The following is a 24478-nucleotide window of genomic DNA, read 5'->3' as shown; positions in this document are numbered from 1 at the left end:
TACCTAAGGCTTGACCATCTGGCTGTCATCGAAGACACATTTCCCACTTCTTTGTTTTGCCTGGAAGAGAATGTAAAGATTTTTTTAAAAAAAAAATTGGCTGGAAGTAAATGAACAAAATAGGAACACATTGCTGTGGATCTGTATAACTGCAATAAATACTGATCAGACAAACAATTTAGAAATTCATTTCATCAGGATTGGTCATAACTGTATTGGCAAATACTCTCTCTCTCTTATCTGAAATGCTTGGGACCAAAAGCGTTTTGGCATTTCCCCCCTGGATTTTCGAATACTTGTACAGCGGACCCTTACCTTACACAGGGGATCTGTTCTGGACCCCCCCCCCACATAAGGCGAAAAACACGTATGCACGAGCCCAATTGAATATAATGGGGCTTGGGTGTGGCAGCATGGTAGCACGCACACACCATGGGCGTGTGCGCCATTCATTGTATTGCCACATGGCTTCGGTGTAAGCTGAAAGCCATGTATAGTGCACCCGTGTATTGTGCGGACGCACTGTATTTGCATACACATACATAATGAGATATATTGGAGAGGGGATCCAAGTCTAAATTCATTTATGTTTTATATAACCCTTACACACATAGCCTGAAATACAATATTTTTTAATAATTTGGTGCATAAAACAAAGATTGTGAACACTGAGCCATCAGAAAGCAAAGGTGTCACTATTTCAGCCATCCATGAAAAAAGCTTTGGTTTTTGGACTAGTGTATTTTGGATTTTGGAATTCTGGGCAAGGAAGATTCAGTCTCTATATCTAACACAGAGGTTATCAAGAACGTTTAACTCATATTATCAAAGCAATAATGATTCTATGTACCAACTATTGATGGCTAAGGGACTACATGAATAAGTGCAAATATGTAGGATCAAAAGAAAGCAGTTAAAATAGAACAGACAATGGTCTTCTAAATGGTAAAATACATTACATCTATCAACCATATTCATAGTTTGCTCTACTGAATTGTAAATAATCAACTTTGTATTTGTATAAAGATCCCATCTAAACTTGGAAGCTAAGCAGGGTCATCTCTGGTTATTACTTGGATGGGAAACTGCTAACAAAGACCAGGTGCTGTAGGCTGTATTTCAGAGAAAGGAACTGGTAAAACCACCTCTTGGATATTCCATGTCTAAGAAAACCATGAAATTCATGGGGTCACTATAAGTCAACAGGCAACATGAAGACACACACACATACACACACAAAGAAAAATGAACCATACAGGCTGTAGAAAGCAAGCACTTAGAGTAATCAGATCTGTTTATCACCACAATGTAGAAATATAGATAACTGTTCTGAGCTAAATGGTTGCAAAGAATTATATTCTCTATTTGAAATTACATTCTCAAAACTGGTATTTTTTTCCCTTGTGCCGAGAATGATGCATTCAATGACATTTGCAATCATTCAATAGTTTGCAGTTTCCATTGTCCCACAAGCACAACAATTACACAAGATCCTGTAATGAAGCCAACATGTATCTATTAAAAAGTTGCAGCTAAAATGTGGTGGGCTCATTGTTTATTTGAATTAATTTAATACATACCTATTTCCAGAAGCAAAGAAGCTAGACGGAATATGATTTTATCATAACAACAATATCATTCATTAGAGATGATGTAGTCATTCTAAACCTATTCTATGAAATCTGCAGAAAGATTCTAAAATCATAATTAGACTGATGCACCAATCTCAAAATTTTCTGATTAGCACAAAATCCATGGAGAGATGGGAGAATGCTGAACAATGAACACTCCACTGCAGATAAATGCAGGGATGTTGTACTGACTTAAATTACTTGATTTTCCCTTGCTGCTCAGTATTTCTTGGAAAACAGCTTTGGTTGTGCTCATTCTCTTTCCCCTTCTTTCTGTTTATTTGATTTTATCCCTTGCTTTTACACAGCACACATGACAACTGGGAAAACTAGTAAAAATTAGAGTTAAGCATGACCTATTTATTACAGATTGAGCCACATACAATATTTGACAGTATATAGTGATGCAGCTTATGACAGATGATGAGTCCAGACTGTGGTTGTAATGAAAACTCAGTTGTAGACTTCACTAGTGAAGTTGATGGCGCCAAAATGTATCTTTCTAGGAGGCCCTACAATTCACCATCTACTCGTAGAATCTGTAGCCTGATGGAACTGTAAAGCCACAAATATCAGCAAATTGTCATCTTACCCTCCAGGCCGATTTGTGTGTACTGCTCTGTTAATGACTTGCAAGTGTTCAAGTAAATTTGAGAGGACCCAGTGAGCAGCCAGGACTGAGCCAAACTTTTCTCCTGGATTCACCATCCGATAAAGGTCATGCAGCAAAAAATTGCTCTTGGGAATAGTAGAGGGGAAAAGCTGAAAGAAAAGTAAATGTGGATCAAATTAGTAAAGTTATGTATATCATATTGGCTTTGCTCCCATGATAAATGTGGGATGTAACTTTGAGAAAGCAGATCTTATTTCATTTCCCTGTTGCCATTCGGGCTTCTCCAGGCTCTTCCTGCATCTTTTCAAGAACAGGACTTTCCTATTCTTGAAAAGATGCAGCAGAAACCTGGGTTGCAAACTGGCTATGTAATCCCCAGCAACGTCTTGTTAAAGTTACATCCCACGTCTATCATGGGAGCAAGGCCAATGAGATAAATTCCACAGAGGATAGTGATAAGTATTTTTATCTCTTTCAAATAGAATCATGGAATCATAGACTTGGAAGAGACCCCAAGGGCCATCAAGTCAAGTCCCCTGCTGTGCAGGAAGACATAATCAAAGCAGATAATTATCCAGGCTTTGTTTATGAAGCTCCGAAGAATCTATGCATGCCATAGGTTCGCCATCACAGTGTTAAAGTCATTTTGAATTCTGGGGTATTAGCTACGCCTCCTAATTTGGTGTCATCTGCAAATTTGAAAAGCATGCCCTCTATTCCATTGATAAAGTCATTGATAAAGATATTGACTAGCACTGGGCCCAGGACAGAAGCCTGTGGTGCTCTGCTAGTCACTTCTCTCCAGGATGATGAGGAGTCACTGCTGAATTCTCTTTGGGTTTTGTCAGTCAACCAATTACAATTCTATCTAAGAATTACATTGTCTATCTCACATTTTACTAGCTTTTTTGCAGGCCTTGCTTAAATCAAGATATGCTATATCCACAGCATTCCCTTCATCTACCAAGCTTGTGACTCTGTCAAAAAAAGACATAAGGCTAGTCTGCTATGACTTGTTTTTGAGAAATCCACACTGACTTTTAGCAATCATGTCATTCCTTTCTAAGTGCTTACAGATTGTGTGTTTAATTATCTGCTTTAGAATCTTTCCTGGTATTGATGTAAAGGCATCCCCACGGTCTCCCTACTGTGGTAAAGAAAAATGAAAAGAACTCACTGTGGAACAAAAGCACAAATGTGACTTACCACTTCAAATTGTCCTAGATTCTGAAACTCCTGTATAAAACTTATCAATGGATTTAGTTCTTCTAAAGTCAGACAAAGTTCCAGTTCCTTCTCATGAAGTTCATTCTGCAGAAAAAGGAGGATAGAAGAGGAGCATATGGCCTGAGAAGAGGTTTTTCTTCTCTTCTCTTTTTGCAGTATAAAAACATGGCTTGTATTTTTTGGAATACAAATCTCAGAATCTGCCAGCTGCTTGGTGGATTCTTAGCATTGTAATCCAAAAATATAACTATCCCAAGCTCTGGAAAGAAGTAGCTCATTTGGAGGTATGCAATGTTATGCTTAGTTGTACTATGCAAAACAAACAAAACAAATCATTTAGTAGATGCTGTCATCCATTCAGGTGTAAAGATGATGAGAAGAATTCATTCTTGAGAAAAAGATGCTAGAGGGAGGGAGAGCACATAGTTCCATAAACCTGTAATCATAGTTACATGGTAATGAAGAATCTTAAACCTTAAATCAGACAAAAATAATTTCATGGGAGAAATAAAAACCCACATAAAATATCAAAACCTTTCTGAATTTTCCTTCTGGGTAAACCAATTACAATATTTAATGCAATTTTAACAGTATATGTGACATTGTAATTAGGCTAATAAAATTTCAAGACAATATTATGGTAAAATTCAGCTATGGGCTTTGGTGGTTGTTTCGAAGTCATAATTTTAAAAGGCTAGCTGAATAAAATGAACATAGGAAGTGTGGCATCATAGACTGCAATACATGTAGTAGCATAATGTAGCATAATATACAGTTGAAATTACTGACCAAAGAATGTGTGTGAAAAAGATTCGTTGAAGGGACTACAAAGAGGGGACACACTAGGGAACCATAACTACTCATCTCTACTTCTGTTTAGTCCTGTAATCAAAAAGTTAACTGTACAAGCATGATTGCACATTTCTCCATTTTCAGCATGCCCTGATTTGGGCTGTGTCTCTGTTCCCAAGGAGCTGTCATCATCGTCATCCTCCTCCCCCCCCTCTTTTTTACACATACAAACACCCTCCAAGTTGGAAAGACAAATATTTACTATCTGTCATTTAATGGACAAGAAATCTTACTGCTTTGTAAATATGTACAGTCCAACCCCAGTATTCACAGGAGATACATTCCTGGTCTTACAGCAGATAGCAAGAAGCATGGATAATGTGAATACTATATTTCTGTTGGAAATTGATCACAAAGTCACACTTTTTTTCTAGATGCAGGTAAGTGAAACCATGGTTATCAATGAGCTCCAGCAAAATTAATGGCTCTGGAGTACCTTTGGGATCCACACATACCTTGCTCCCTCCTGATCGGTATACATTCTGTAAAGCCTTGAAGAAAGTCTTTGAAGAAGACTGATTGGATGAGATCATCCTAAAAGTGTCTCCAAGAAGAATTTCTTTAACAGTTTGGTCCTGAAAAGTTGAATCTTCATCAGCTGGAAAGTCAAAGTTCTCATGTACCTAGGAAATTTATAAATTTAATTAAAATATTTATTGACGTATTCAGATCTAAATATTTAACAAATCCACATCTCCTAGCATCTCATAACACACTATTAACATAAAATCTGCCTGGAGTTGTTTATCAAAATAGGGTACACCACATAAAAAGGGTTGCATAGTGTGGGACTCACACAGTCTGATGTTCCATGCATTAGACCTTGGGAAGCTGCCTTATACCTAGCCAGACCATTAGTTTATTTAAATCAGCACTGCCTAAACTGACTGGTGGTGGCTCTCAAGAGCTTCAAAGAGGAATCTTTCCCGAGTCAACTCAAAGATGCCAAAGCCTGGATGAGCAATCCAGGGAAATGAGTTCAAAAACTCAGGTGAAATAAAATTCTCTTTTCCTATCCCCATACCACATTTTGCTTGTAAGGGGCAGAAGACTCAGGACTATTTTAGTGGCAATGGCAGGAAAAATTACACAGGTGTATTATTATTATTATTATTATTATTATTATTATTATTACTCCAGGTCCCCACCACCACAACTGGGACTCAAAGCCACTTATGAATTAAAATGAATACAGTATAGCTAAAGCCACAGGAAAGATCACATTAAAATAGAATTAAACGCTTAACAATTTTAAAACAATTTAGAATGTGCACCTAAAATATCAAAAAAGCTATTTTAAATACAATAAAAACAGTACAAAACATGCTTAAAAGATCTTATTTTGCCTGGTAATGGAAGGACAGGGGAAAAAAAAAGGGGGGGGGAAGTAATTCTAGTCTCTCTGGGAGGAATGGAATAAAACAGCTATATTTTGCTCTCTGTCATCTTATTTTAGATGATCTTATTTTAGATGAACTTATTTTTAGAGTTCTGTTGCCTAGGGGCAGCCACCAAGGAGGCCTTGTCTTGTGTCCTTACCAGCCATATTCATGAAGGTGGTGGGGACTGAGGAAGGCCTCTCCCAAGGTCTTGGGACCTGGGCAGGCTCATGCAGGGAAATATGATCGGTTAGAGTCTGGGCCTAAGTTATATAGGGCTTTATAGAGCATTCTTTGAATTGTGCCCCGAAACACCATTCATGTTTTTTTGTTTTGTTTTGTTTATTAATGGATTTATATCCCATTTCCTCCCAAAATGAAAATCAAGGCCTGTTGTCTGGCATACAAAGATGGAAACCACACTTGCAGATATTTTGCCTCTATTTCAGCTGAATGACAGCCAGAACTTCAGTTGGTTCCTACCTTCTCATGATAGCAAAACCAGTACTATTCAGTTGTTAGTTACAGAGCTATTGGACACAAGCTTAGTAGGTGGAGTTTACTCCAGTGTTTGGACATGAGAACTGTACCCATTATAGTTCTTGGAACTTATATACTCTGTGTGTGTGTGTGTGTGTGTGTGTATAAATTTACAGCGCCTTATAAATAAAGGTTAATAATAATAATAATAATAATAATAATAATATATCCTGTCTACCTGGCAATTCAATAAAAAAATTCCTCTCATCTAACTATAGAGGTTACTTATCCAAATTAACAGCTTGTGGTTGGGTGGGGTGGGGGGAATTACCACTGATATTTGCTTACCTCAAGAACAATTGGATGCATAGAAGGACTGAAGCCAATGTCAAAGGTTAGCATCTGAAAGCACGAAGTGCATCTAAAATAAGATGACATAGGTCAAAATATAGCTGTTGCATTTTTCAGATGAAAAAGTGATTTCATATGCAGGGTTGTTGTTGTTTTTTAATGCATCATTTCTTAGAAAGCTTCCTTTGTTCCTGGAATTACTGACTAATGGGTAATTTATGGCATAGTAGTATTGTAGCATAATGGCACTATGCATGGGAGACAAGTATTGGCAGGTTGTGTGGTCCCCAGCATTGGTGTCACTAGGGTTGGTGTCACCGCTGTGCGGTAACTCATTCTGTCACTCCCAGGTTGCCTGGCACCCCCTCTGCCAGGACAATGGTCTACCAGGCTGCTGAGAAACTTGGATCAAGCCACCCAAAGGAACCATCCATGTCGTCGGCTATTCCAGTCTACCACCCTTGTGTATAACTTGCAAAGTGACCTAAGCCTATGTAAGAGAAGGAGAATCTTACCAGGAAACAACAAGTCTTTGGCTTCAGATTCTGAAAAGATACTTCTCTTTATAGGTCATTTTTGTTAAAGGATTGAAACAGGAATCCCCATTTTGACTATTAATTATAGCTATACATATAAATTTAAAGCAGTGTTTTAGCCTTCGATCCCAAGACTATGGACTTTATCACACAGGAGGAATTTCTCTTAATTTCGAATGAAAAGAAAGTGGGGCCATTGCATGCCATTGCCCAAATTTGCGTGTGGTAGTCTATCACACAATAACGTTAAACCCCATGACTGCGTTCGGATTGCCATTGGGGTATACTTCCAATTTCCTTTGTCTGATAAACTCCTGTTTCACATCACAAACAACTTTCTCTCTCAGCTGTAACATGACCAAGACACAGGGATTACTTATGGGATGGGATGAAGACATTGCTCAATAAGAAATAAGACTAAGTTTTGTCTTATTCAACCCCTCCCTCATTAATTTTTCCTTCAGTTCCTAAACATCTAGCATTGCAGAAAGAAAGACCTTGGAAACACTTCACCCCATAGAACTCTTCTGTTTGCAGTATTAGCATTCCTGTGAAAACTTTGTCTGCTCCTTTTCTTTGCAGCCTAAATGGTATTTCTAAATCCTCAATTGAACCTTTAAGTTATTGCAATGTTAAAATTGGGTACAGAAGAACATTTCATTTGGACACAGAATTCTTATTTTTTTGGCAAGGGAAATGCCCCTTTCTCTCTCAACATATGGAAAGACCATATCATTCCTTATTTATTTATGACATATATTATATACTTTACAACAATTTCAAACTTGTAATTCAGCTTGAAAGAACCCTGTCAAGAACATCAATTTACTACTGAAAAATCAAAGGATTATTCTAGCCAGAAGCATGAACAAATGTTTGCAAAACCTACAGTATGGTTGGAAATGAATTACAGGTTAAAGATTGAGAGGTTTTCACTTATTATTCTATCAGCTGCTAATATTTCATCTGTTGTACACCAACTGATGAAAGGTTGTCAGAAAGTACAGGAGAGTGAATATGAGAAGCTTTTTTCAACACTTTATGTATAATATTTAGAGTCCATGTTTTTACAGAGTTCGTGAACTTAGCTTAGTATACTGTTCCATATAAATATCTCCATATAAATGTAAGTATGTACTCTTGCTGAGTGTTTGGACACTATGTGGAATTCCAGAGCTAAGACACATATTTACATTTATGCCACCAGGTATTCCTCTTCTCTTTGCAAACGTACTGCAGCTCAGTGTCAGTAGTTACAGGTATGGCTTCCATCAGTCATACAGCTGTATCTGCATTTTAGAGTTCTTATTCTAGCCCATCAGAGCAAGGCTTCTGGGCTCTACTGGACTCTGAATTTTGGAAATCAGATTCATGGTCCTCTCATAACCAAAGAATATTTTTAAATAAAAGTTAGCATCTCTTTATTCCTATCTACTCACTGGCTGGAGTATTTTGGTCCAGATGAAGGTGCTTCACTTAAAACCTCAGTTATCAACAAGAGTTTGTTTATTGCTTCCTTCATGTCATCCAAAGCCTGCTGAGGGGAGCTGGTTGTGAATATGGTCTCAAAAAAGGCTTGCAGCTATAAATGAAAAAGGCAAAGAAGGAGGAATGGAGGGAGGAGAGAAAGAGATAAACCATATCATTAAATCATTTCAGTTGGAATTCATGATTGCAATTACAAATGTATAACCTAGAGTAACACATTAATAACTTGCCTTCATAATCCCTATGCATTAAATAGTCCATAGGGATTGTAAACGTTCCTCAGTCCTGGTTTACTGGTCAGCAGCCACTCTGAGCAATGAAGGTCTGTTCTCCTGTCAATCAGGATGCAGCAGAATTACATTCTCATCTCCCCATGCTAGTGATCTTCAGTGTGAGGATGAATTGCAAAGGGATCCTGCTTTTGACTGTCATACTGAAGATTGCTCATGGGAGGGGAGTGGAATATCAGTATGTTATGTACTGATTGACAGGACAACAGACCATTGTTGCTGTCTGCAACTGCTGCCTGGTAAGTAAGGATGCAGGGAAGGTGAGGCTGGAAGATGCTACTTAGCTACATCACTAAGGCAATTACACAACTAAACAGCTGATCATGTATACCAATCCTGGTATGTTGAAACCTGCTTTCAAGCTGCTTAGGATCCCATTTGGGATGAGCTATAAATCAATAAATAATAATTAAAATAAATAAATAAAAATTAAACAATACTGTATCTCTTTAACGTCAGCACATTCTCAGAATTTAAGCTTTACATATCAGTGCTGCCATCTCCCATATTAACAAAAGTGAAAAGCCCACTCAAAATGCCTATAACAGATCTCATTTATAGAACCATTTGGACTATTTGCAGTTCAGGAGTGTATGAATTTTACACACACAAAAAGTCCCAGACTGTGAAGATTCTCATTAGTCCAAGACTTAGTTATTGTAGAAACATGGTTTATGACCAATTTTGGAATATTTTCAAATATGAGTTCCTTCTCTAGTTTTCAGTCACAAAACCTAACAGCTATGTGCAATTTGCTCTCACAGCTACATAGGTGGTAACTGGATAATGTAGAACTTGGAAAAAATAATTTTTTGGGCTTACAACTAGCTGGAAGATTCTGGGCCCTTTAGTCCAAAAAAGTAACTTTTCCAAACTCTGATGTAACAGTAGTGTACATAATGCATTTCTCCATGTCTATGTATCTGATAATGATTTGCTTTGGGAAATATGGGAATAGTTCCAACTCTCCATTGTGTAATGCTATAGATTAGATTTAAGATTTTTGTTACACTTTTGTTCTTCGCCCAATCCATTAGGGTTCCTTGTGAAAAATCCCATATCACTCTTCTAAAATTCTCTTTAGTTCTAGCTATGCAGGCAATGCATAATTAAGAAGGCATTTTTAACAATAATGAATTGACCAAGAAAATCCTGGATTTCTTGATAATGCTTGTTCATCCCCCCCCCCCATGGAGAGCAAATCTCAAATACTTAATTACACACACAAAATACTGTTTTTGTATTCAGAAAACCAGTTTTAGTTCTCACACTTCAGGAATAACAATGAGAAACTATTCACTTGTAGACTTTAAAAAAGTATTTGATCAGCTGCTGCGGGGAATGGAACAGTGAACTTACCTGGACTTTCAGGCTTCTTGTTATTTTCTTTTTCCTTTTTGGAAATTGGCATGCTTCCAGAATTTCCCTCAATTTCTCTCTTTTTCTCTCTCATTTTGTGTGTGTTTGAATGTGTGTTTAAAAATCTCTTGCTACAGTCACCCTCCTCCCTTCCAGTCAGTGTGTAGCAAGAAATAATGTTGTCTATACTTAAGCTAAAGCTAGACAAATTACATTCCCCTGCCCCAAGGATATTAATGCGCAACACCAAAAGGAGTGCCAGAAGGTGCTGCCATAGCAGCAAAGGTGCCCTTTCTGCAGTGTAAAAGGGGGCCACTCTTCATGGCTCCTTTTTATGCCATGGAAAGGCCAGATCAAGATCGTGGTGTGCGGTTGCTGTGGCCCTGATCTGGCACTGAAAGGGGTGGCTGCAAGCTGCCCCTTAGGACCAGTCTGTTCAGCCCCTAAGTCTTCAGAAGAAACAATTCACCTTTTAACTGTGTTGCATGGGCAGGGACATAGCTAGGATTTTCGGAAGGGGGGGTCCAGACTAAGTGCCACCATTATAATGGGGCTTGGGTGCGGCGGCGCAGCAGCACACACCATTCATTTTTCTAATGGAAGGGGTGGGGGGTCCGGACCCCAAGAACCCCCCCCCTTGGCTACGTCCCTGACATGGGTCCTGAACTGTTCAGCATCAAGAGTGGCCCTTATTTCAAAACCAACTGGCTCCAGTTCTGTTTTGCTTTAATTTGGTGGCCATTTTTGGCAGTCACCTTGTCAGTGAAAAGGCACACTCTACCAATAAATGAAATGCAAAGCAACAACAAGAGAGACATGATGCTATGTGATAAGTACCTGCCTAACCACTATTATCCTGTTAATAGCAAGTACTGCTTTTCTTCTCTTCCATTTATTGAGCAGAGTGCAATCATTCTAACTGTAACTATAACTAACATCTATATTCAAAAATGTATTCGTTAAAAACAGCAAAGAACCTTCTCTCTTATTACAAGGTACTCCCTACTGAATACAGTTACTCTTTTATTTCATTGTGTGGGCATCCAACTATCAAAGGTCAGTACAGTATAGCTACAAATGGAATATCCAGATTATATTTGCAGTCTACAGCCTGCCTGAAATAATGGCTCTGATTAACACACTACCTCCATCTACTGGACACTGAAGGAATTGGTCATAATAGTCAGGGGCTAAGAGAATAACGACGCAACATTTCTGCATCAAACAGTAAATATATTTGTGGACTAAGGACTGGAGCATGGTTTTGGCATTGCTTCCGGGCTCTTAGGACGCAAGCATCATTTAAACAGCATACCTCCAAAATGACCTGAAGCAGCTTTATTTTGGCCTGCCTGTTTGGGCCCTTTGCCATTTTTCAATTCTTTTATAAAGCAAATAATCTGTGATAATTGAATTAAGGTGCAGGTAACATTGGGATGTATTTTCGCAGTCATCAGATAAATTGCTCCATGAAGAATTCAGGGCAAAGAGTCTCTCCCAAATTATTTTTCAGTGAGGGGCTGAGCAGACAGACAAGAAAGGGTGGACTGATACCAGTTTTCCCCAAACCAGTTGAAAATCCCAATTTCCACATGGTCTGCTCTCAAGGTGGGCCAAGCACCCATGGGCAGTCCTCAGCATGCGGTGTCAAGCCAGTCCTCTTGGCTTTAGGGTTGGGGGTTTTTGGTTTTTGTTTTGCCTCTCCACCATGCATGAACACTACCTGAGGCTGGAATTGCCTCCTCCTTCCTGCCTAATTGCCATTGGGTGGCCCATGTGACTGGCCACACAGTTGCATGAACGATACACCCCAATACAATGCATCAGTGTGGGGAGGGAATATTTGGTGCCTTTGAGGGGCTGTTGGAAGCTTTTAATAGGCTACATTCTCCATCCCCATAAAAGTGGCCAGATTAATTTAGCCTGGGAGAGCTCATACTTGGTTCATTATGTGAAAGTAACTATGTCCCAGAGATACTGTATGTATATAAAGAGAAAAACAGTACCTCAGAACTACAGATTGATTATCTTTGATATATCCAATGCTTGTTTGATTATGCTTCACCTGTGTTTCTGTAGTTTAGATGTAATTTTAAAAGATGTGCACTTGCTGTACTTATTAAGAACAGAAGTAGACACAGTAGTTCAAGGTGCAGTTGTCAATACAAGATTTTCCTAATCCTGTTTGCATTTTCCTTAATATGAAGAATTCTCCCTATGTGTATATACTTTTTCAACTGTCTGCACTTTAAGTTGTTAAGGTTTTCGAAATGCATACATTGTTTTGTGTACAAGTTGGCCTGAATCCTATTGCTACTCCCAACTAGAGGAGGCCTACTAAATCAGTGGAATTTGCCTATGTGTTGACTCACCAGCCAACAACTGATTCAGTAGGTTTGATATCATTAAGACTAATAATAGGTTCCACAGCTCTGTTTCTCAAAGCCACCTTACAAATCTTACACATGTGGAGATTTTGAGGCAAAGTGTGTTTCATTTAGCAATAAAAGTCTCCCACCCACCTACCCTCCTCTGCTTCAAACCAAGAGTTAAAATGAAAAGAAAAAAACCTATTTTACCTTGACTGAGAAGTACTTCTTCTTGGGAGCATAAGAGACAACACCAGTTGAATGAATGAATGCTCTCAGAGGTGTTAAAGATGTCACCAGGACATACACTTTGATGATGAGTGAAAGATCTTGAATTTTAAAGGCACCTTTATTGTCAATTTCAGTTGGTATTTGATATCTGGAAAATTACAACAGAATGTTAGAAAACTGTTGATCCATCTGTATGGAAAAGTTTTATTTACTTTGAGTGCTGCCACACTGCAGAATTAATGCAGTTTGGCCCTGTCTGGCTCCATCCTATGGAATCCTGGAATTTGTACTTTGATGTGGCACCAGAGCCCTGTGACAGAGAAAACTGAATATTGCAAAAAACTACAAATCCTAGAATACCATAGCATTGAGCAATGGCAGTTAAAGTGGTGTCATTCATTCTACAATATAGATGAAGCTTTTCTTAACATACAAACTCTAAGAGGATGCTAGATTTGTCTTTCATGGTGGAAACAACAGTGTATAGTAAAACCTGTCCAAAATATTTTTCTGGTTGGAGCAGCAACTATGGCCTGAGACAGATAGGCTGGAAGGAGTGGCCTAGGGCTGCTCCAGCCACAAGTGGATTGGGACTGTGGCGACCACCTGGCCTGCTCTGAAAGCGAGCTGTTGCCGCTGGTCCCAATCTGCGCCACCAGGAGCCGGATTATTCTGGCTCTATTTTGCTCCAGTGTGGCATGAGAGTACCTTCCGGCCATGTTGGGGGTGTGCATCATATAAATGTCACACCCACAAAGCATCCAGAAGCTGCTTCTTTTGGCCCATCTATTTCAGACCTATGGTGTATTCATTGTTAGGGCCAAATATATATATATTTAAAAACAGTGATAAGCAGGGCAAAACCTGAGATCTAGGGACAACTTTTTGCAAGGTCACAGCAAGTGGTCCTTGGTTATGTTACACAGATGATGTTATTAGGGACAAACCCTGGAGATGCCATTAAGCATTATACATTATCTCCAAACTCTGTTGCATACAGTAGTCCATTTAATTTTTTTTTTAAACTCAAGTCTGACAAATTAAGAATACACACATACCTTTCAAGACAATGCTCTAACTCTTAGATTCTCCCCCTTCTCCTTTGAGACTCAAGGCCAGGGCCTGAGATCTGGCAAGTATCAGTGTAAGCAAATGGGGGAGATACATTGCTTCAAACAAGAACCTTTACATCCATCTTTAACTTTAAAATTAGAACAATTTCTTTGTCCTATGTTTTATGTTTTGAATTGTATTTAGTCTTATATTTTATCATCTCAACAAACATTATTATTCAGAAAATTAGCCAAGAACAGAATTTGAGAATGAGTCATCTCAAATATAAGACAGACCCTGCAACATCCCTTGTTTTAAAGAGATATTGTTAGGGAGTTTGCCACCATGCATATTTGGCTGTAAATGTGACATGCAGAGGGGAATGGGAAGTAAGGGCCTCTAACAGGATGGGGCAACATATTCAGGCTCCAATTCCTGCCTTAATTTACCCTCCTGGTTCTTCTGAAGCCATTCTTCCTCAGCTGTTTGTGTGGCAGACCTGAGCTTAATGAGTTAGATTTTTTGAGACATATATATCCTTTGCTGGTTATTTTCTCAGTAAGGCCCACATGCATAATTTCCCAAAGTTGCTGTGAGGTTGATAACTTTAAGTGATGGCACAATATTTACTCTTCCACCACAGAAACAGATCCAAAAATATGAAGTATCTGTGTATGAAGTGGAATGAACTGTGTGTGGGTGTGGTTGGTGGTGTGTTTTCTTCTTTCCTCATCTCTTTCATAATAACAAGATTAAAAAAAACAGGCTAAATTCAGAGATTAGTCCATTATCTCAACAAAAGCATGGCCCCTGCTCTGTGCAATTGTGCATGCCATAAATGCAATGCTGAACACTTGCAGAGAATGATTGGTGGGTTTGGATGGAAATGTGCTTGATTTCATTTTATATATTTATGTAACATCTTTCTGCCAGGATAATCCCAAATACCCTGATTAACCTGATATACTTTAAAAAAGAATATTGAGAGAGAACTAGTAGACAACGAAAGAAGTATTCCCCCCGTAAAAATGTCCCCTACAATCTCACCATGAGTATCATGACTATGATAATGAATTCCAATACCATTATGAAGGAAATATAACATCCAGTTTCATCCACAGAAAATATATTGTTAAGCAAATGAAACCAGTCTCTTACTGCTGAACATTCGTGATGGGCTGGTACAACATTTGGGTCAATGTTGGTTCATTATCATCATGGGGTTTCACAATATGAAGAGATACCATATTTGATTCTGGGCAAGCAGGGAGAGCAACTGGAAGATACAAATCTGAAAAGACATCGAGAAGGGGAAAATTAAAATTAGAAGATGATAAAATAGCAGGTAACTTTTTTCTCCAGAACCGTGATAAAACCATTATTTCTCTTTTTTTCCTTCTCCTTTCCTCTAGTCTTTGAATATTACAGATTGTGTCTCCCTTATCCAGAATTCCAAAGTCCAAAATATTCCAAAAATCAAAACTTTTTTCATGGGTGGCTGATGGTCGAAAGTACACAACTTTTGTTTCATGCACAAAATTGTTTGAAATATTGTATAAAATTACCTTTAACTTATGTGTATAAGGTGTATATGAAACATAAATACAGTGGACCCTCGCCTTATGCGGGGGATCCGTTCCAGACCTTCCCCCCCGCGTAAGGCAAATTCCGCCTATGTTGGAGCCCCATTCATTTGAATGGGGCTTGTGCGTGCGGCAGTGTGGCAGTGCAGCCATGTGGTGGCACACGTACACCACAGGCACATGCCCCATTCATCTGGAATAGGATGCGCTGCCCCTTGCGCCCCACGTGCTCCCCATAGCTTGAGAGCATAAGCTCAAAGCCGTGTATAGCATGCCCGTGTATAACACAGGCGCACTGTACATTCTGTGTTTAGACTTGTGTCCTATCTCCAAAAGCAGGTATTCCAAAATATAATTTAAAAAAAAACCCAAATTCCAAAACACTTCTGACTCCAACATATATTTATTATATCCTACCTAGTTTTATAGAATGTCACAACAACGTCTCATTCAGGTACTTATTAGTTATTTTCTGAACTTGCTTAGCTTGCTTTGGATTGAAAAAAACTCAGATATTCCCAACTTGTTCACTAGGACCTCCCTGTTTATGCACATTATTTTATCCATGAAAGACCCATGTACAAGATCCTACTGGTTTGCTCAAAGAGCATAAATTCTCATCAGGATAGTTATTCTGATGCCCTGTACTCTACCAAAAGCATCTGAGGAAGTAGACTGAAGTCTACCAAAGCTCATGCTGCCAACTTCTATCTTTCAATTAGTCTCAAAGGTACTACAAGATCTCTCTACATACTGATTCTACAGACTAACACAGCTTTATCTTTGATATATCCAATGCTTGTTTGAGTATAACAATGACAACAAAAAAACATACCCTCCAATGACTTAAATTATCCTTTTTTAGAAGTCAAGCATACAGTGAATTATGGCCATTGGGCAAAAATTCAGATCCACAGAAACTTGTAGGAGTTAAACTCTTCATCAAGTGCTTGAGAGAAAATTCCTACAAGAAAACCTCACTAAGCACAATAGAAGTCACAAACATAGATTGGGCTATGTCCCATTTCCTTCCATGGAACTTAGTATAGCTTTCCAGATTGCAAGAAATCATGAGCCATGAAGTGAAAATTTGGAGTCTTTTATAAACTATAAAACAAAGAGTTAAGTGAGGATAAGTTTTTCAATATGGTTTTAACAACCTGCTTCCTAGAAGTTACCTGTAGTAATGGAAATACAATCTTGTTATGAAATGTGGCCACTAGAGGGTATACTCATCCTTTCCTTTCTCCACTCTTTTGTCACAAAGCCTTTTTTGTTCATATGTGGTGTGGCTTTTATTAACTACAGCAAAGTCCATTTTTAGACATTTTCAAATGCTTATTGTAAGGGAGAAGTCAAGCTGTTTCTATTATTCCCAGATCTCATTACTCAGCATGAGACCACACAGTGTTAAAGTGAATACTTAGTAAGTAAAGTAAAGCAAAGTAAAACTTGCCTTTAAACAGGGGGCAGAATTCAGAGATATAGCTATGTTAGTTTGGAATATCGGTATGCAATGGGATCTTGTAGCACCTTTGAGACTGAGAGAAATAAGTTGGTAGCATAACTTTTCGTGGACTTGGCCTACTTCCTCAAATGCATGGCACCAATAGGTTACCAACACTGCAGAAATAAGCAGTTTGACGCCACTTTAAGCTGTCACAGCTCCATCCTATGGAATCCTGGGATTTGTAATTTGGTGAGGTATTCTGCTTGGTCTGTCAGAGAACTCTGGTATCTCACCACCAAATTATAAATTTCAAGCTTCTGTAGGATAGAGTCATAGTAGTTAAAATTGTATCTCAGTGCTTTATTTCTGCATTGTGGATTCAGCCCAAGTTTACAAAAGCTTACACTACAACTTCTTTTACTCAGTTAGGCTCAAAAGTGCTACAAGATCTCTTTGCGTACTTGTCTTTAAGCTCTTCGTTTTAATATGGCAAGCTGACTGAAACTGAAACTGTAGGATTTCTATTGGACATGCAAGAATAATTCATTTGTGACTAATAATATGCTTCATGAGGAAAACAAATTAGAATGTATTGACACTACAGAGTTATAGTTGTTGATAGCACTACTATGGTTCCAATCTGCAGAATCCTGTGGTTTCTAATACGAGATCCTGCTGTTATAGAATCAGAGAATTGGAAGAGCTATCAAGTCCAACCTCCTGCCATTTGGAATACACAAAACACCCCAGCAGATGGCCATCCAGCCTCTGTTTTAAAACCTCCATAGAAGGAGACCCCACCACTCTCTGAGACAGTGGAAATGATCAAATGTGGGATGGAATGTCCTTGTCCTGTCCTTTTCCCATTTTTATAGTGCAGTTGCAAGAAGATTTTCATATGACATCGCGCGTATCCTGTCTGTGTCTCGTCATTAAATTGCAACTGACCACAATCACACAAAAGACATTCATATGACGTTGCGCTGATGCTGTCATTGTCCTGTCAGTGAAGTGAAATTGTCCCGTCCTTGCCCTTCGTTTTTTATTAACCGAAGAATGTGTTAATGCAATTCCATTTCACTGACAGTTTAGCGACAGAATCAGCACGAATGTATGAATGTTTTTCACACGATCTTTGTCACAGACGGGATAAGGACAGGTTTCACTCCCATCTCTTGCCTGATAATCTCCAGTATATTCTACTAACGGATAGCTCTTACTGTCAGGATGTTTTTCCTAATGTTGAACTGGATGTAAGCTATGAAAAAGATACAGGACCTAGTTCTTCATAAGGCTTATTGGGGCTCAAGCACTACAGGCAATAAGGAATATTGTTCAATGAGTACCTTTCTATAAATTTTGGGCAGTAAATAAGTTGTAATCCTGCCTCAATCTTTGGCGAGGCGGGAAATATAAATAAACTCTATTATTATTATTATATTCCATTAATGGCATTGTAGAGGGAACTGGCTCATTTCCCAGATGAACCCTGGGAGAGGAGGTTGAATCTATGCTCAGCCACAGAAACTTACTAGGTGACCTCACACAAGTTACACACTCTCAGCTTCAGAGAAAGGCATTGGGAAACCTCCTCTAAATAAATCTTGCCAAGAAAAGCTTAGAGTTGCCATAGGTCAGAGCTAACTTGAAAGCACAAATGGGGGAAACAGCACTTTTAAACAATGAAATTGAAGGCAAATGTCCCCAGTCATCAGCTTTTGTGCAGGTTCATTTAAAAATAAGTTCCTCTGATCCTGATGAGACTTACTCTTATGCAAGTATACTTAGGACTGGATTGCAGCCTTAGCAATCATAATAATTCAGTGTTCATAGTGTCCAAGACTGTGCTTTTAAAGAATGAGCAAGAATTACTAGAGGTTAAAAACACTTTTTAAGATAAAGTGAGGCTACAATAAAAATGATTAAGTGACGTTGGACACATCAACTACGAATAAATGCATACTGAATTTTATATGACAAAAAGTGCTTAATGCAATATAGTTTGGCTACCAGAAGAGGCTTATTTAGTTAAGACATGGAAGGAATAGTGTTCAGTGAGACAATCAAAACAAGAATAATTGAAAAACTATAGTAAAGGTACTTACAAATGAATTACCTCCACCAAGTGCAATAAAACAAGTGTGATCAAATGACTGTGAGGGGGACAGGACATAAAATGCTTCATTAAAACTCATGCACAGTATCAGCGCTCTTTGGATCACTGGCTGAGTTACTATAAGATTTCTGGAAGAACATAAATTTTCCTCAATATTCTTCTGATGTGCAACTCCATCTAATGGCACTGGGGTATATTCACACAGTCAATAAGTTGCTTGTGGGGTGGATGGATCCTAGGCATTATCTGGTTGCAATTTTGTAACTGGTAGAAAGGAAGAGCTATTGAGCCCCTGTCTTCCAGTTACTTGGGAAAAGTTATTGTTGTGTTTGGAATTCATCTAGTAAATGAGGCCACATTTTTCTACTCCAGGACCCAATATTAATGCTGCTACCAGACATTTTGCATATAGGCACATAAACATTGTTTATTTCATTACTGCATGTAAGTAGGGGGCATTTCACCGCTCTCTGCTAGGCAAGGTTATGATAATATTGGCACATTTTGAACCTTCTTTGGTGAAAATTTCACAAGGTTCCCTCCCCCCAATTATTTTTTCTATTGTTGACATGGATAAAAAAAGGCACACTGGTCTTTCCGATTTTCTGCAAAGGTGAAAAGTCTTGTGATAGTTGACAATTATTTTGAGAGGGCATCTTGATGTGTTGAGACACCTGCTCCTCTTGAGACTGAGAAAAATGATAAATATCCATTACATTCTTATTTACAGCAATTAACAGTTGCCCATCTTGTGGCAACACAATGGTGTCTAGTGTCAGGAATGTTGTAATGTATCTGTTCTTGCTGTCATTTTATACCTCAAAGAAGCTGTCCCTGGTTCTGAACCCACAAAGTGGATTTGGCACATTGGACAGCTCCTTTAGAGTTAAAATAAACCCTCCAGTCAATTCACTGTCTCCCTGACATGGAAAGCACTGGCCACCATTGTGGCAATGGATCACGACAGTAACTGTTGCAATAATAATAATAATAATAATAATAATAATAATAATAATAATATGATTTTTCCCTTTTACTTTTGTATGTCCTTCTGTCAGTTTCCTCCATATTAGTCAGCATGCACATACTTTTTGAGAAATTAGTTTGGGATGATAGGTTCTCAAATCACATGTCTCTTATGACTAGTTTAAGGATGTTCAAAGGTGTGGCTCTGGTGAGAAAATGATTTCATCTGGGCAGGGAAAGCACCTATTCGGGGTCCAAACTGTTAAAACATTTGGGCCCATGAGAGTCCTAGTGGTTAATTATGTCCACCTGGGCTATGGCCAGTTTCCCCCATAAAATGGAACATAGGTCCAAAACACACTGCAAAAATAATAAGCTTGAGACTGCCCTGGCTCAGTGCTAGGGTATCCTAGGAATTGTAGTTTTTTGGGGGCACCAGAGGTCTCTCACAGAGAAGGCTAAGTGTCTCATAAAACTACATTTCTCTGAATTCCCTAGCTTTGAGCCAGGGCAGTTAAAGTGGTCTCAAACTGGATTATTTCTGCAGTGTGTTTCGGACCATAGTGCCTTTGTTCTCTGCTCCTTCTTGTGGATTTTCCATTTTGTCTGTGTTGATAGTCTTCAATCTTGCTTTGGAAGGAGGTCCACGCTTATTTGTCTGGTATGTATGAGAAGCAAAGCATTTAGCTTTCTTATATTTGCCTCCTGTTTGGATTCTTAATTGATTCTCCATTCTCTGTAAAGCCTCTTCTAGTATTCTATTTCTGAAATAAACCCATCCAAATATAATTTGGTGTATTGGGAAGATTATTATTAAGAGTATCCTAGTTCTACATCCAGCACCCTCCTGCTTGGTTTGTTGTTGTTGTTTTTGTGTGCCTACAAGTCATTTCTGATTTATGGCAACCCTAAAGCAAACTTATCAAGGGGTTTTCTCAGCCGAATTTGTTCAGAGGTGGTTTGCCATTGCCTTCCTCTGAGGCTGAGCTTGTGTGACTTTCCCAAGATCATCCAATACGTTTCCATGGCTGAGCAATGATTTGAATCCTGGTCACCCTAAGTCCTAGACCAACAATGAAACTACTACATCACATTGGCTCTTGGTTATGCCTACTAAATTTTGGAAATTGTTTGGGCTTGAGACTTTTGGAATGAGAAGATGCAGCGGTTTGTCCCCTTGTTGTCAAGAAGGACACCTATAAGGTCTAAGTTTCTCATATTTCAGGCTGAGTCTGACACAAACCATTGGAGACAATCTGCCTTGAAGGACTGTTGTTGATCCCAATTAACTTAGCTCAATGGGGCCTATAACTTTAAGTGGTCATGTATCTTGACGATTACTGCAATTTATAAAAAAAATAATTCTTACTTTTGAATAGTCTTGCTTGCCAGAATATTTCAGAGGTAACATATTTTAGTTGCAATGGCGAAAAAGAAAAATCTGCATATTGCCTAATCAACTTGTTTTACATAGCAGTGCCTGTGCTCTTGAGAATGGGCATTTTTTAAAAAGCATATTGAAGCTTCTAATTTGGGAAGGGCAAAAATATTAGTTAAATTCAGAAGTGAGAGTAATTTTATCTTAAGAAGGCTTTCCTTTAACTAAGTAGCTGCCAGCTGTACCAAAGGACGTTATTACAGTATATAACTATATTTTCATAACTAATGCCCTGAAGAAACATAGAATCATCACATAATGGCTTTTTGGAAGAAACCTATGTCCATTTTTCATCTGACTTAAGTATCACCTTCTGAGACTCTAGTTCTATCCAAGAAAAATCAAGGTAATCACCACAAAAGTGACGATGTGCTCCTTCTCATGTTCTCCAAAGTGCTGTTTGTAAGAAAGTACAACAGTAAATGTTTAGCCCTGGTGGCGCAGTGGTTAAATGCCTGTACTGCAGCCATTCACTCGAAACCACAAGGTTGCGAGTTCAAGACCAGCAAAAGGGCCCAAGCTCGACTCAGGCTTGCATCCTTCCGAGGTCGCTAAAATGAGTACCCAGACTGTTGGGGGCAAATTAGCTTACTTGCTAATTAGCTTACTTGCTGTTCACCGCTATGATCTTTGGAATAGCGGTATATAAATAAAAACAAATTAATGTTTAGTAGCTTTTTGTTTTCATTCATGACCTGAAGCAAAACATTAAGCCCCTGCAATGGTTTATTAAAGGAATTAGGCTGCCCAAATAACAAAAGAGTAGGTGGAAATACAAAAATGAAGAGGATAGAAGTGGGTGCCCTATCTTATTTTGATTTTAATTTCAGACACACTGCTTCCCTTTAGGAAGTTAAGTGACTTCCTTTGATAACAGTTTGTGTTCTCATGCTTGCCAAGGACAGTCGTAGATACAATACTGCATATCCTCCAGCTTTACTTGACATTTCTTTTCTCTCCTACCAGAATGGTTCAGATATATCTGTTGATTTGATTAGGGCTTTGAGGAACTTGAAAACCCATTAGAAAATATGAGAACGATGAATTTGCACATTATATATAAAACCCAAGGTCCATGATTCAAATTCTTTACAACCAGTAGGAGCAGGTTTGCTACTTTTGGCCAGTTTTATTGGAAGCAAATAGAGGAGAGAAGATGTTTAAGATTTTCTTCCAATGCTATTTTCCTGATCCAAATCATACCCCAGTGGCCTATATAATTGATTATATTAATTCAGCATGACTCTTTGAAAATACTAATTAGGTATTAATTTCCTCAAACAACAATAGGGAGGAGTAAATGAGAAAGAAAAATATTCATATTTTGGTAAACATCAGGCCTAAACTGAATAATTAAGCAGTTTGTTGAGTAAGCCAAATTCATAATCTACACTTGGTCATGCTGGCAAAAATCAAACAAACAGACAAACAAAACCAGCACAAAGTAAGGCAAAACAGCTTGCTATTTAGAGAAAGGTCTTCCAATTAAAGTGTCCTGTGATGCGGGGGTCAGATCTTCCCCACAGCAATATTCCTAAACTCAGCAACTGTTTGCCAAATGTGGGTTGCATATCTAATTTGTTGAAGAAAAAGAAACAACAACTTCCAAAGAGAAAGAGAGAGAAAGAGAAAGAGAGAAAGACTGTTAGAAAGTTGTGAACTTCTTGAGACCATATTCCCATGCAGGACCTCATGACTGCTATATTCTGTGGTCAAAAATAATAACTCATCAACCTGCACATCTGACCTATAGAATGACATCTGTTTTCTGGAACAATCAACAGAGACTTGAATTAAAAAGCCATGTTTCTAGGGGTCCTTAATGAAATTTAAATTTCTTTCTCCATATGGTCTCACTTGTCAACTATCAAGACAAAAAATTAATTCTTCACATGGCTTTTAAAAAGGCACCATAAAACAATCAGGGCTGGGCCACATACAGTATTATTGACATAGTTGAGACAACTGTTCAGTTTTACAGATGCAAATATTTAAGTATGATTCAGTGTCCTAAAGGCAAATGTTAACCACATTATGAATCATATCAGAAAAATAATAACGGTATTCTTAGCTTTATTTGTTTTACAGCAAATTCATCCAAATTCATCCCTAGGCCAAAATTTCAGGGTAAAACACTTCATAGTTATTAAGTTGTAGAGGACTGTGATGTTACTGAAGAAGCAAAATAACTCTAATTCGTCCATATTTATTAATTAATTTGTTCATTAAGAAATCAAAAGGAGTTTTATACACTGATATTTTGATCATTTGGTTATGTGTACACAGAACTATTAGCTGACAATAACAATGGCCTGAAAGGATATCACTTTTGTAGCAAGGTATTTTAAAAATGTTTTTATTTGCATGTGCATTTTAACAGGTTTTCTACATTGTCAGCTTAGTTATAACTGGTGTCCAGAATTCAGTATGGGAGATACACATGTGTAAACACCTTAGTGTAATGCAGTGAATACTGGCCTGACTCCCTCAATCCTCACTTAATAATAATAATAAGTTTTATTGATATACCACCTCTCCTAAAGCAGCCACTGGGTTTAATGAGGGGCTATCCCTTGTTGCTTGGAAAGCAGCTGAGTGCTGTTTATACCCTCTCCCATGAGCTGCCTCTGGTATGAGAGTCAGAAGCAGGGCCCCATTGCAATTTCCCCTCATGGAGGAGATTGCTCATGTAAGGAGGATTGGGACCACCAGGCAACTTTTTCCCAATGGACAGGGAAACAGATCCCCATTGACTGCAGCAGTAGCTACCTAGTAAGTAGAGACTGGGAGATGTTCACAGTCCCTGTACAGCTCCTGTGTCGGGATTGTGACTGCATAACCATCATGAGTGCATAATTCTATGGGCTCATCTACATTTGCCAGAATACTTCGAGCTGTATCTGGAATATTACTGGGTTGCTACCAGGTCACTGTTCCCACTAGTTTACTGCAATTGAATTTCTCCAAAGCATTTAAACACTAGAGGCATCTCCATTTCCTGGAATGATTGCGCACGACCCAGATCGATCCAGAGTGCCATTACACTACCAAAGATCTGGATCATTG

The 24478-nt window shown here is 38.5% G+C and overlaps 1 protein-coding gene across 5 annotated transcripts in view; it reads right to left on the bottom strand.

The window, feature by feature from the left end:
• CPED1 (cadherin like and PC-esterase domain containing 1) overlaps positions 1 to 24478 on the bottom strand; it is a 125579-nt gene that overhangs the window by 52392 nt on the left and 48709 nt on the right. For all 5 annotated transcript variants that reach the window (XM_042468490.1, XM_042468489.1, XM_042468488.1 and 2 more), the window contains exons 6-13: positions 15018 to 15150; positions 12786 to 12954; positions 8509 to 8651; positions 6531 to 6603; positions 4779 to 4946; positions 3451 to 3555; positions 2224 to 2393; positions 4 to 60 (exon numbers count right to left, since the gene is read on the bottom strand). In XM_042468490.1, the coding sequence (XP_042324424.1) occupies positions 4 to 60; positions 2224 to 2393; positions 3451 to 3555; positions 4779 to 4946; positions 6531 to 6603; positions 8509 to 8651; positions 12786 to 12954; positions 15018 to 15150 (1018 nt within the window). The remainder of the gene's footprint in view (positions 1 to 3; positions 61 to 2223; positions 2394 to 3450; positions 3556 to 4778; positions 4947 to 6530; positions 6604 to 8508; positions 8652 to 12785; positions 12955 to 15017; positions 15151 to 24478) is intronic.

The sequence above is a fragment of the Sceloporus undulatus genome, chromosome 5, assembly GCF_019175285.1.
Source record: "Sceloporus undulatus isolate JIND9_A2432 ecotype Alabama chromosome 5, SceUnd_v1.1, whole genome shotgun sequence".
NCBI lineage: Eukaryota > Metazoa > Chordata > Lepidosauria > Squamata > Phrynosomatidae > Sceloporus > Sceloporus undulatus.
Note: the sequence above shows the minus strand (reverse complement) of the source record. Positions and strands in the feature narration are given on the sequence as shown.